The sequence below is a fragment of the Ursus maritimus genome, unplaced genomic scaffold (genome assembly GCF_017311325.1).
Source record: "Ursus maritimus isolate PB19 unplaced genomic scaffold, ASM1731132v1 scaffold_34, whole genome shotgun sequence".
Lineage (NCBI taxonomy): Eukaryota > Metazoa > Chordata > Mammalia > Carnivora > Ursidae > Ursus > Ursus maritimus.
Window position 1 is genome coordinate 21789911 of NW_024426008.1, and position 14828 is coordinate 21804738.

A 14828-nucleotide genomic window follows, 5' to 3' on the forward strand; every position below is an offset into this window, starting at 1 on the left:
GCGCCCCGAGGGAATTTTTACGTTACTAAAGAAATGGACCCACCTCCAACAGCAGAGAGACCTCAGTGTGCTTTTCCCAAAAAAGGGCAGTTCTCTCTCCAAGAGCTTCCTAAGTAACCAGCTCTATACTTCCTGAGACCCAAATGGCAAACCAGATCCTATACCAATATGAATGTGCTTATTAGCAGAAGCCTAAATGCAGAAAACACCCTCTCAGTCTCAATTACAGAAATTCCACACCCCATTTCTTCAAAGTAGGAAGCACTTAAATGTTAATAAGAAAGCATAATCTTACCTCCAAATCCTGAAACTTACTATTTCACTAACAGATAAAAAAGGAACTTGAAGAGTATCCCTTTTAACATTTCTTATTAAGCATTTAAAAAGTATATGAAAAAGGGGTGTCTGGGTGCCTCAGTTGGTTTAAGCATCTGACTCTTGATTTTGGCTCAGGTCATCATCTCAGGGTCATGAGATGGAGTTCCGTGTGGGTCTCCTCGCAGAGCGTGGAGCCTGCTTAAGATTCTCTCTCTCCCTCTCCCTCTGCCCGCCTGCCACCCCCACCCTGCCCCTCACACACTTTCTGTCTAAAAATAATAATGATAAAAATAAAATGAACAATGCATTCCTTGCTAATAAAATTTCTTTCTAAAAAATAAAAATAATAAAATGTATATGAAAAGAATAATTAGTAGCTTCAGAAAATGCACTAACTGTAGGATTTTCAAGAAATGACTTTTTAAAATGTAAGTCGTCACTCAGGGCACCTGGATGGCACCGTCAGTTACGTGTCCAACTCTTGGTCTCAGCTCAGGTGGTGATCTCAGAGTCCTGAGATAGAGGCCTGCATCGGGGTCCGGACCAGCACTCAGTCTGCTTGGGATTCTGTCTCTCCCTCTCACTCTGGCTGCCCCCCATTCATGCTTGCTCTCTCTCTCTCTCTCTCTCTAAAATAAATAAAATCTTAAAAAAAAAAATAAAATGTGAGTCCTCTGCATGCTCATGGATTCTGAATAAATCTGTTCAATATCTAGATATTAATAATGTACCACTGCCCAAAGTACACCATGTGATAGGACTCCATATTATTTGAGGTAACAGAATTCCAAGGTTCATTTTTTAATACATTGCATTTCTTCTCTAGAGGACTTCTTGGAGCCTTCAGAAGACTGATAGGAATTTAGAGTCCTCAAAAGAAGGGCCTTTGGCACAGTGTTTTCCTGCTTATGTAGTCATAGACTACTTTTATGGGACTAACATTCTGTGAAACACACTTGATAACATTCTGTACCGGGGTTGATGAGAAATCTATAATCTAAACAGGAAGATTATGAGAAGGCCTCCAACCAGGCCAGTCTTACTGCAACAGAAACGCACGCAGTCAGCACACTGGCATTTCAAAATATTGATCGTCTCTGAACAGTAGACGAGCTTCAAAGAGTGGCTGGTATATGACAATCCTTTAAAGTTAAAATCATTTTTCAAAAAAAAGATTTCTTAACTTGGCCATGATAGAGTACGATGTCTTTATTTCCATTCTGACAAACATGATGGAGGACTGACTGTGGGGGGAAGAAGGAGTCAAAAAAGGGGTAGGGAAAGAAAAAAAAAATCATTCTATTAAAGAAAATTGATTTCTTAGCTACACCAAGAAGTATCAATTGTGTTGGGCTGTGTCTACGTGGCGTGTAGTGCTTCCCAGCTGGTTTAATTACAGCGTTCTAAATTACCAGCGATCATAAATCCTAAGAATCTGCAGAAAAAGACAAGACTACGATCCAGACTTTGGAAAAACATTCATGGGGAAACTACTGGAAGGAAAAGGCAATTCTGTTACTTTCTTCATCTAGCAGAAAGCTCTTCTCGAGCACCCAGCACCGTAAAGCAGTCTCAACCGTTCAGCTGCGACACAGGCTCGCTCACTAACTCGCGCTGGTCAGCCTGCGAGGCTGCAGGAGTCGCCCATCCTCACAACGGGAACCGAACGTTCCGGTATCATCAAATTATAATGATCACACATGTCCACAAGTGACGACACATCTCTGGGAGGGCTATCACCACCTCCCGAGGGAGACCCTGTGCATCCTGGCGACACGGCGTGGGGACGCCGGGGACAGGAGCCTCTGCGCAGTGGCACTTACTAGGCGGGTGCGGGTTGAAAGGCCATGTGCTGGGTGTGCCAAGGTTCATGATCAAGACGGGCATGCCTGTCTTTGGGGACTGTCATTAGCAAAAAGCCTTGATGATCGCACGGAAGTAGGAATCTCATGGAGACCCAGGTCAGGGATCAAACACTAGCTAGCTACGAATTCAGCGTGGCGGGACAGAAGGAAATGGGGGGCCTTTTCCCAGCACACACGGAAGTGCGTCCACTAAAAAAAGGGAATACAAAAATTCGCAAGTGAACCTGAGAGATGTGTACAGAGTCAAATAACAGCCTCCAAAATCACAGAAAGATCGAAATAGCTTAAGCAGAGGGAAAAAAAAAAGTTTGCTATATTTGAGAATAAACATTCCTGGTCCTCCAGCTACTAGTTTTGAGGCTAATTCACGACAAGACAATGATCCTTTAGTAACTATGAAAGTGCCGCTCCAGAATCTTTGGTCAAAAATTGGAATGGAATGGAAATTTCAATGAAAGGTTTTTAAAGATGCATCTTCTCTCTGCACGCGTGTGGCCCCAGGGGCTGGAGACGAGGACACAACCTGGGCCCATACTGACCGGACTGAAGCTAATTGGACTTTGTGGCAAATGAACTCACGACCTAGGACTCATGAGTCGCGATCTAACACACGGAGACTGTGAACCACAGCAGATACATGTTGACTCTGGAGATTCTTACTTGGAATCATTTCTGTCCTTAAATGGGCGTTCTCATTTTAAAGCGTCAACTGTAGTGATGCTGTTTTTCTAAGGTTTTGCAAACGAATGAATTCACTGATCTCACATTTACCTAGGGCAGTGGAAGACCCTATGGGCCCTGGTGGAGTAGTTTAAAAAGGCACAAGGCAACAGGCAGAATTCAGTCCTAAATAGGAGCCAGGAAAAAAAAAAAAAAAAAAAAAAACACAACAAAACACAAAAAAACCACTATAGTACTAAATTTTACAGCAATCGCTAAAGTTGACTGAGTGTTTACTATTTAAAAGATGTTACAGAAAGTACTTTTGAAAAGCTAAACCACCTCCATTTCAGAGATGATCAAAAGTGAAGCAGACTGTACATGTTTGACGAAGTCACACACTAGTCATCTCTCTGCCAACCTTGGACCGATGATGAAGGACAAGGAGAGACACTGTCTCGACACCCATTCCAATTGCCCTTCATCCCCTGCTGCTTTCTACAGACCAGTGTCCCCAGGTTCCCTTGCAGCTAACCACTGCTTTGGGACACACTTATAGCCAACAGAGAGAAGAAAAGGGAGCTGGGGTTTCTGGAAAAGCCTCTGTGTGCATGTGCGTGGCCACATATACACACATGTGTACACATATCTGCATATACACACGTCATCCTCGTCTTCCCATCTGGAATGTAGATATGATGGTCGCCACTGAAGCAGACATCTTACAAATCTACCAGAAACTCTTGGCCCTGATATCCTTGAGCTGTGAAACCAATGTCAGCAACAGACTAAAAGGAAGCACAGTTCTGGATGTTTCTAGAGGCTCATTTCCTATCATCTTCTGGTAGTTTAGCTCCAAGCTGGCTCAGCAGGTCTGATTAGTCCTGATGGAAGAACAGGCTGATGGAACTGAGCTGGAAAGGCACCTGCCCCCCTCTCTCTAAGAAAGCCACTTTCCCCTACTATGTAGCCAGCTAATGCTCCCTGCCCCTGTTCCCTAGAAATATGCAGCACTCTGTGAGGCTAGACATCTCTACTGGAGCAATTTCCATGGCGTATCCAGTCCAGTTATGCTCCCTCTGCGACACGTCAGCTTGCAAGCTGTTCTCCAATAAGGCTGACTTGATATTTGCACCATGGAGCGCTAGTGATTTGCACAATATGCTACCTCTGGACTTCTTATGACCTGACAAAGATAAAAGCCCTTATTTTTCCAACTTGTATTTGTCAGATTTTTCTGGGATTCTCTGCTGAAAGAATGCTGTAATACATGTAAGATAAAATGCTACAGGAACAGACAGTAGAGTGGTAACTCAGCCCTCCGCTGCAGGGGGCCAGTTTGTTCAGGCTTTGTCTAGGATGCCTTTAAACTAGAAGAACAAACCAGGCAGGAGATGGCACACGCTTGAGCAAAGGCAGAGTACATAATGCCTTTACTCTGGGGCTCTTGTGACAGAGAAACCACAGACAAGGATGCAATGACAATATAACTGAGTGATCTCTAGCAGCATCTAGAAACCCATTATATTTTCCCTGATAGTATGCAAGTCCAAGTGGCAGGTGCTTTTTTTTTTTTTTTTTTGGTGTCAATGCCAACCGTAGTGTGGGTTTATGGTAGAGATTCTAAAAGCTGACTCCAGGAAGCCCCGGTCCCACACAACAAACAGGTAAAAAAATATTCAGGGTATGTCAAAAATATGTAAAGAGTTATGGATTCACTAGAGCAACAGAATTCACTGACCCTTTATTATGTGCCAGTCTCCTAACTAGCTGTCAATAAAACAACAAAACGACATTTTCCGTTCAGAGAGAATTCTTCCCAGTATGAGAAATATGAATGAGCATTCATAGCACCGTGCTGGAAGTGCAAGTCAGGGACCAGGGCTGTCGTTACCCTACAGAGAAAGATAAGTGACCACAGTGCAGAGCCAGGGTCCACGTCACAAGAGGGGAGAGAAGGGAGCAGTTTATAAAGATCACATAACGTTCGGTGCAGGGAACTGGGAAGACAGGACAGAAGGCAGAGAAAACCACACATCCAAAAATAGGCAGGAAAGGGTAGTATTTGGGGAAACCTGCACGAAGTTGGTTGTTCCCAGAACAGGTGGAAAATGAAGCTGGAGAGGTAGGAATGGGGTGAATGCCAAGGTGGAAAGGTGAATCGTATTTTATAGGTAATGGAGGTTTTCAGGCATGGGAATGTATTTAGATTCGTGACCAAAAGCAATGAGAAAAAAGAGGAGTCCGGATCAGGGAACAGCTTTCAGTTTGGTATCAGCTACTGTCTTCCAGGCCCTGTATTAGTTGCTGTAAAGATATTTCCTCAAATCCTCCCAACAGCCTAATAAGAGTGAGATCATCATCCTCCCACTTCCCAGGAAAGAATCATAAAAAGCTCAAAATAGTTAAGTATCTTAATCATGATAATAAAACTCATGCAGAGTTAAAGTAGCATTCCAAGGTGTTTGTTATAAGAACGATAGGTAACAATAACTGAACTTTGACTATGTATCATGCACTCTCCTGGTGTTAGATTTATTGCAAGAGACAAAAATTCCTGCTCTCATGGAGGTTACAGGTTGGCATCATAGGACTCTATGAAACCACCCAGGCAGACAGAAGGTGCAGTAAGAAGAAAGCAAGCAGATCAACCCCAGCTTGATAACCTGGGGCACACCAACGTTGAAGGGAGGTGGGCAGAGGAGAATGAGAGAATCTGAATTCATTTCAGGTCAACCCAGAGATCCAACACATTGCAAACAAAACCTCAAGTGGTTAAATGAAAACAATCCTGGTGACTTGTAATAGTTCTTAGTCTCTTATAACATCCCAAATCTTACTTAATCCAAAGTGGCTAAAAAACACAATTGGTATAAATTCACAAATTTATACTATTGTTCCTGTGAAGGTGATGAGTTGCGTGGCAGGGGACGGGGGGAGGGCAGGTTCAGACAGGAAACTAAGATTGGAGTATCAGGTACTCTTATGGAGACTCAGTACTTCATTGAATTAAATGCCAAAAGAAACAAATGTACTAGTTTTGTGTTAGTTTACCGAGAAACACATACACAAATTCACCTTATTTATAAAAACAAAAAGCACAGGGTTTATAAGAAACTAATAAGATACAGAAATCACCAACGAGGGGTACGCATTTTTCTCAACCTAGTGAAAACCATTAAAAGGCCTAACAGTTTTCATAATTTAAGATATTCCACCGAGGTTGAGAGGAAAATCAGCACACATTCGTCACAAACCTAGACAAATCTCTACACAGGAGCCTCATTCCAGTAACTCTGATCTGGTTTAAAAAAAAAAAAAAAAATACCGTGAAAACAAGGAAACAATTTGGGAATAGTGGGACGTGTCAGCGAGTCCATCATTTTTCTCTGACTACGCGGGAGAATGAAAACTACTCCCGCGCATCCACTTACATCGCTCCGTTGGTATAGACAGTATCGCTTCCTTCCACATACTGCACCTGAGCTGGGTAGACATGCTGGACCTGCTGCACAGTCTGCACCTGCTGTACCTGAAAGACAAACATGAGGACGTGGTGAGACGCCGATCCGACCGAGCGCACGGCGTTAGCTTTGCCGCAAAGATTTCTCTAGGGCGTTGAACACTGCGAGGCTCATGCGAATTTCAAGACGAGCGCGTGGGGGGGTCCAGATCCACTGTGGCAAGCATGCGGAATCAATTCTCTACAAGTCTGGGGACACCCTTTCTGCAGGTGTGTAGGTAGAGACATACTCCTGATGTGCAGGGTGAAACTTCGGAAAGCTCCTCACTTCTGCTGATTTGTGAAACGCTCTTCGCCTGGTCTGTTACAGCCACGTTTATTTTTTACATTTAAAAAATTCATGGGGCGCCTGTCTGGCTCAGTCAGGAGAGCACGCGACTCTTGATCTCGGGGGTCAGGGGTTTGAGCCCCACGTTGGGCACAGAGAGGACTTTTTAAAAAAATTTCAAAATAAAATAAAAAATTACTGATGGAAAATTTCACACACTCAAATGTAGAGAAAAACACTAGAATAAACCCCTGTACTCATGATCCAAGATACGTAAGTACCATAAGCTCTCCCCCTTTCAAGCCCTGTCGGGATGATTTAAAAACAAGTGCAGAGATTGTACAGCTTCACTGGTAAATACTTCATGTTGTTTCTAAGAGAGGAGGACTGTTTTTAACATGAACACAATACCAATATCGCATATAAAACATTAACAATTCCTGGATATCATCTAAAATCCAGGCACTGTTAAAATCTAATTATTCCAATGTCACAAGTTGGTTTGTTGCAATCAGGATCCGAATGAGGTCTGCACGTTACCTTTGGTTGAAATTTCCTATCTTTCTCTTTTGATCTCTAACAGTTTCCCATCCTTTTTTATTTCTTGACCATTACTTATTGAAGAAACTGGACTATTTATCCTGTAGAATTTCTGGAATTCTAGACTTGGCTGAGAGCATCCCTGAGATGTCATTTAATAAGTTCCTCTATCTCCTGTTGGTCCTATAAACTGGTAGTTAGATTGAGGGCCTTGAACAGGTTCGATTTTTGAAAAGCTGCCATATCGGTCGCCATATGACCGCTGGCTGTCTCTCCCTCTGCCGTCTTAACATACGATTGGTGGGGTCAGGTGTTGTCAGCTACCTCCACTCCTCATAATGCTGCCTCTTCATGCTTTCCCTGAGAGTATTAGTCGCCACTGGCGATCATTTTCTAGGGCTTGTATTTCAATTAATAAAGGTTATAACTTCAGTAGTCTGATTCTGTTATTCCTTCTTCATTTATTAGTAGACTTCTATAAAGAAATTCCCCTCAGGGCACCTGGGTGGCTCAGTTGGTTAAGCATCTGCCTTCGGCTCAGGTCATGATCTCAGGGTCCTGGGATCAAGCCCCACGTCGGGCTCCCTGCTTAGAGGAGAGCCTGTTTCTCCATCTCCTGCCTCCCCCTCTTGCCCCCTACTCGTGCTCTCTCTCAAACAAACAAACAAGCAAATAAATAAAAAGAAATTCCTCTCATTAATTATTTGGTTACTTTGAAATAAGTTTCGTACAGGAAGAGGAAGATAAATACATGATTCTTCTCCTTACCAGTACTCAGAATTTTATCCCCTAGCTCCCTTCCAAGGTGAGCAATGTGGTTTGGGGTTTGGTTTGGTTGGTATCTTTATGATTCTTAGCTGTTAAACATATTTGATGCTTTCCAGTCCAGCAGTTTTTTAGTTGGCAAACTGCCCCACCTCTGACCAATGGCAGTCCCCTCAAAGGGCATTCGATCTTCTGACGCAATCACAGTAATCTTTCTTACCTCCCTTGCTTTCTGTTGTGATAAGATATTCTGGACTTATCTCTTACATTTCCTGTTCTAGATCTAGAATCAACCATTTCTTCAAAGTGCCTACTTCCTATTAGTTGCGAGTAATGTAAACATGTAAAAACTGTTTAGAAAGACAATTTATAGACAGACAGACTCTGAAAACTTCGTGATTTCTTCTACAGAAATATTTACCACAGAAAAGTCATTGTACCATATTATTTAAAAATACAGTTTATAAGAGCAAAAAGTTAGAAGGGAAACCTTAATGACTGAAAAGCAGAGTGATTAAATAGAGGAAAACCATTCTGTAGAATATATGGCTAATGTTAAAAAAATAAAAATTGATATGTACTTTAATAATAAGATCTCTACCTCTAAGTCGTTATCAAGTGAAAAAGTACGCTGCAGAACAATACTCACAGAACTGCTTTATGTTTAAAAATATGTATATCTCTCTTGGGGCGCCTGGGTGGCGCAGTCGTTAAGCGTCTGCCTTCGGCTCAGGGCGTGATCCCGGCGTTCTGGGATCGAGTCCCACGTCAGGCTCTTCTGCTAAGAGCCTGCTTCTTCCTCTCCCACTCCCCCTGCCTGTGTTCCCTCTCTCGCTGGCTGTCTCTATCTCTGTTAAATAAATAAATAAAATCTTAAAAAAAAAATGTATACCTCTCGTTTGTGTGAACATGTATACATAAATGGACATCAGAACATGAAGGAAAAGAGAAGGGTGCACATCAAACTTCTAAAAGTGGCTTCTCTGTTGAGTGCCATGAAATGAGATGGGAGAGGTGAGGGGACTAGCATCTATTACTCTGAATATTTATATTACTCTTAGATTTTTAAAGTGAAAATGAATTCATCTGTTACATACATAATACGAAAAATACATAAATCAATACGTGGAAGGATTTCCACTTCTGGCCACAATGAAATAAATATACTAGAAATGCCCTCCCCACACTTAACAAATAGAAACCTGGACAGAATATGTAAAAACAAGGTTTCCAGTCATTTGAGAAAAGGCATCATAACGGTGTGATCCTTAAGATCCTTAAGACCACTTTAGAGCCATCTTAATAAAGGTAAAAAAATGGGGACACCTGGGTGGCTCAGTTGGTTAAGTGTTTGCCTTTGGGTCAGGCCATGATCCTGGAGTCCTGGGATCGAACCCTGCATTGGGCTCCCCGCTCAGCAGACAGCCTGCTTCTCCCTCTGCCCCTCACCCCGCTCAAGTGCTCCCTCTTACTCTCTCTCTCTCAAATAAATAAAATTTAAAAAAATAATAAAAAAAATAAAGCTAAAAAATAAGCTTCGAAAAGATCACGTTGCTTCACTTAACTGCCTATACAAGACAAAGTTTCACACTTTAAAAGGAAGACAGCAAAATCCAGACATAAAGAACTGTAAGAATCAAAATGTACAGTACCCAATAAAAAATTATTAGACGTGAAGAAGCAGGAACATGTGATCTACAACCAGGAGAAAAAAGCCAATCAATAGAAACATATAGAAATGAAAGACAGGAAGTGGCAGGGACTTTAAAATAGTTATAAGTAGACAAGTTTTAAAGGAAAACATGAATATGATGAGACAAAAAGAAAGAAGCTATAAGGACCCAAGTAGAATATTGACAAATACAAGTTGAAAACTACAATACCTGAAGAGAAAAATTCACTGAATGGGATTAAGAGCAGACTACATAGTGCAGAAGAAAAGACTGGTCAATTTGAAAACGTAGCAATAACAACTATCTTCTGTGGGGCATCTGGATGGCTCAGTCCGTTAAGCATCTGCCTTCAGCTCAGGTTGTGATCCCAGGGGCCTGGGATCGAGCCCTGCATCAGGCCCCCTGCTCAGTGGGGAGTCAGCCTGTCTCTCCCCACAACTCATGTCTATTCTCTCTCTCTCTCTCTCAAATAAATAAAATCTTAAAAAAAAAAAAACCCACAAAATTATCTGCCATGAAGAATAGAGACAAAAAAGAAATGAGGAATAGAGAATCAGTGAACTATGGGACAACACTAACTGCAGTTGGGAGTCCCGGAAGAAGAACAGAAAACATAGTTGAAGAAAGAGTGGTAGAAACTTTTCCAAATTTGATTAAAACTTAAACACACAGGGGCGCCTGGGTGGCACAGCGGTTAAGCGTCTGCCTTCGGCTCAGGGCGTGATCCCGGCGTTATGGGATTGAGCCCCACATCAGGCTCCTCCGCTGGGAGCCTGCTTCTTCCTCTCCCACTCCCCCTGCTTGTGTTCCCTCTCTCGCTGGCTGTCTCTATCTCTGTCAAATAAATAAATAAAATCTTTAAAAAAAAACCAAACAAACAAAACTTAAAACACACAGATCTAAGCTCAATATGCCCAAATGCACAAAGAAAACCATATCAAAGTACATCATCATTAAATTGCAAAAAATCAATAATAAGGAGAAACATTTAAAGCAGATGGGAAAAGGGCACAGTTTGAGAAAGTATTGAAAAAGACTGAAAGATCCCCAGTTAGAAATAATGCAAGCACAAGACAATCAAATGACATCTTTATTTTATTTATTTATTTTTTTAAAAAGATTTTATTTATTTATTCGATAGAGATAGAGACAGCCAGTGAGAGAGGGAACATAAGCAGGGGGAGTGGGAGAGGAAGAAGCAGGCTCATAGCGGAGGAGCCTGACGTGGGGCTCGATCCCAGAACGCCGGGATCACGCCCTGAGCCGAAGGCAGACGCTTAACCGCTGTGTCACCCAGGCGCCCCTCAAATGACATCTTTAAAGTCTTGAGGGGAAAAGAATCTCAACATAGAATTCCATTACCAGTGAAATGTCCTACCACAATGAAGGAGAAATCCTTTTTCAGATAAAAGCTGAGAGAATTCTTCTCCAGCAAACCTCCAGGGGAGGTAATGACAAAGGTAGTTCTGAGGCTAAAGAAAAATAATACAGATGCAAACTGGGATCTATACAAAGAAATAAGGGGCACTGGACATAACAAATTTACAGGGAAATTAAAGGTTTTTTTCCTTTGTCTTCTCATCTTTTCATTTCTATAAAAGATAACTGACTATGTAAAGTAAATATAATAACAGCAGGTAATGGAGTTCACCACAGATGCAGAGGGGAAATGTACGTATCACAAAAATAGCACAAAAGATGGAAGACAGAAATGAAAATACACTTTTGTAAAACTCTTTACGTTACGTGGTATAACGTTATATGAAGAGAGGTTATGGTAAATTAAGATATACGCTAAAAATCCTAGGACATACACTAAATTAAAAAAACAGTATAGCCAAAAGTGGAGGTAAAATGTAATACTTAAAAACACAATGCATCCAACAGAAGGCAAAGGCAGAGGGAATAGAAGAACAACAAATGGGACAAAAAAAAAATAACAAAATGCTAAAATTATAGGCAACCATTTTGATAATTATATTCAATACACAAGTTTTAAATCTAGATTGTCAGAATGGGTAGAAATGTGAGACCCAACTATATACTCTCCACCAGAACACACTTCATCTATCTATCTATCTATCTATCTATCCATCCATCTATCTTTTATTTAAGAGAGAACAAACAGGGGTGGGGGGCTAGGAAAAGAGGGAGAGGGACAGAGAGAATCTGTAGCAGAGCTCCACTTTGAACAAAATTTGTTCAAATATTAGGCTTAATCTCATGACCCTGAGACCAGGACCTGAGCTGAAATCAAGAGTCGAATGCCTGTCTGAGTCACCCAGATGCCCCCAGAACACACTTTTAGGACACAGAGACAGAAAGGTTAAAAATAAAAAAAATGTGGGAAAGATATGCTTTGCAAACACGAGTCGTAAGAAAGATGGAGCGGTTCTATTACTAGCAGCTGAAGTAGACTTAAAGAAAATTACCATAGATAAAGAGGAATATTTCATCAATAAAATTATCAAGAAGAAATATCCTGTCTGTGTTTGCATCTAAGAACAGAGTTTCAAAATACATGAAGCAAAACATGAGAGAATTCAAAGAAGAAATAAATCGGCAAACCCACAGTCACAATTGGACACTTCAACATCCTTCTCTCCGTAGTTGACAAAGACTGAAAATCACAAGGATACAGAAATTATCAACCAACTTGACCTAAATGACCTTCACACCACAATCCACAGAACAGCAACAGGACATGCACTCTTGCTAGTGCTCGTGGACATGAGGCATGAAAAGCTCAAATGGCGAAAAAGAAAAAAAGTCTTAACAAATTTAAAATAATTAAAACAGGGGAGCCTGGGTGGCTCAGTCAGTTAAGCAACTGTCTTTGGCTCAGGTCATGATCCCAGGTCCTGGGATCATCCCTGCGTGAGGCTCCCAGCTCAGCGGGGGAGTCTGCTTCTACCTCTCCCTCTGCTGCTCCCCCTGCTTGTGTGTGTGCGCTCGCTCGCTCTCTCTCTGTGTCAAATAAATAAATAAACAAATAAATAAAATAACAGAGTATGTTCTCTGACCAGAAAAGAATTCAATTGGAAGTCAAAGATGAAAAGATACCTGGAAAACATTCAAACATTTATATGATGAACACAAAATACACCTTAATTTAAACCTATGATTCATAGGAGAAATCACAAGAGAAATTTAAAAATATTTTTAGTTGAATGATGATGAAAATACAATCCATCGAAATCTGTGAGCACAGGTAGAGCTATGCACAAAGAGAAATCTATAGTTTTAAATATTTTTATTAAGAAAAACAATCCCCAATGCAATAAATCTAAAGTTTCAACTTTAAGAAGCTAGAAAATGAAGAACAAATTAAAACTGAAGTAGGAGAAAAGAAATAAAGAGCAAAAAATCAATGAAACAGACATCGGAAAGACAACTGAAAAAAAAATCAATGAAATTTTAAACATTAAGGTAGACTTAGGAGAAAAAGAAAGAAGATACAAATTATGAATACTGGGGATGAAAGGGGAAAAAGCATCCTAAAGACAGAAAATAGATCAGAAAGGCAGCTTAATGTCAACAAATTTAACTACTTTGGTTAAATGGAGAAAGTCCTTAAAAGACACAAAAAACCAACAATTGCAAAAAAAGAGAGAAAAAACCATATATATATATAATATATATAATCAAATTCATCTCCCCAGAGGAGACTCCAGGTCCAGTCGGCTTCATGGGTGAATTCTAGCAAAAATTTCAGGAAGGAAAAAAAAAAAAAAAAAGCCAATCTAACACAAACTCCCTATCACACTTTAGATGAAAAATAACTCAGACTAGGATACAAAATCTTATTAATACCATCTAAACCTTGATGGGTATTTCTGAACATAGCCTCTCTGTTCCTTTATAAACACTCCTTAAAATTTTGCACATTCTTGCTATCTTCTCCTAAGTTCTGGTTGTTTTCTCCATATAAATTATCTCACCAACCAACACAAATCCACCATTTCCAACCAGGCCTGATCTAAAATTTAGTTTCTCTAAAAAGCCTTCTGTAACTTACTTTATCCCAACAGAGACTGTCCCTTCCTTTTTCTCTCTTAGGACTCTTCATACAGGCGGTAGCATGTGGCTTAGTAGTAACCTATGTTCTCATCTGGTTTCCTTCATAGTAGCCAATATGGTGAGAGGTGGCAAAATCATTTAATTTGAAAATAGGAGAAGTGATTTTAAGTCCTTGTGCTGATATTTGCTGTTCATCTACTGGAAGAGTCAACTTATTTAAGTAATAATTTCCTTGTGTGTAAAAAATTCTATATCCTAAAAAAAAAAAAAATCTATCTCTTCCATCATTAAGAATTTTTGTGAGTATCCAAAATTATTAAATATAGATATAAAGCATGGTATAGACATATATGATAATTAAAATGCATATTGAGTAACTAGCTAAATTTTAAATACTTCAAAAGTAAGAGTCTTGTCTTCTACATCTGTATAAATTTCAGCTTTATATCCCACTTGGTTTCAGCCATAAATATGCACAATAAATGTTCATCAAGGGTGCCTTCGAAACATGCGATTCCATAATCAAAGTAGAAATGTCAAGAACCTTGGGAAAGAAGTCTGGAGAGACGCATCGAACTCATCTACGTCAGCAATATATACGTATGTCCCTTGGTCACACTGAGACTTTCCTACATCAAAACAGGGCGTCATTCTTTGCATTACCCGCCAAGTTAGGAATCAACAAAGTAAACAAAGACCAAACTAAACAATAAAAATACTGAATTATAGCATATTTTGGAGGTAATATAATTTATTATTATCTAGTATGTATGGTTTTTCTACCAACCAGCAGGAACTGGGTTGAAGAGACCCTCAAAACAATTTAGTGGTGATGAGAAATGGAACTGTGCTTGTGGTTTGACAAGGTATCTTTCTAGGGTGTAATGATGGTGGAGGAAGTAAAAAGACAGGGAAATAGGGACAGAGAAAGAAAAGGAGAAGAAAAAAAGGAAAAACAACCATTTTATGGAAAATAGCTATTTTATGTATGCATGTCTCATTTCACCACTGCAAAGTTAAGATCCTGAGTCTCTTATTTAGTTTTTAGTTGAGGGATTGTTTGATTTTCTTTCTCTGCTCATTCCTTCCCTCTTTCCCTTGTTCCTCCTCTCCTCCCCTCCCTTCCCTCTCCCCCTTCCTCCCTCCCTCCCTTCCTTCCTTCCTTCCTTCCTTCCTTCCTTCCTTCCTTCCTTCCT

General features: G+C 40.5%; 1 protein-coding gene across 6 annotated transcripts in view; it reads right to left on the bottom strand.

The window, feature by feature from the left end:
• RFX3 (regulatory factor X3) overlaps nt 1–14828 on the bottom strand; it is a 285719-nt gene that overhangs the window by 113926 nt on the left and 156965 nt on the right. For all 6 annotated transcript variants that reach the window (XM_040620294.1, XM_040620295.1, XM_040620296.1 and 3 more), the window contains one exon: nt 6278–6375. In XM_040620294.1, coding sequence (XP_040476228.1) covers nt 6278–6375 — 98 coding nt within the window. The remainder of the gene's footprint in view (nt 1–6277; nt 6376–14828) is intronic.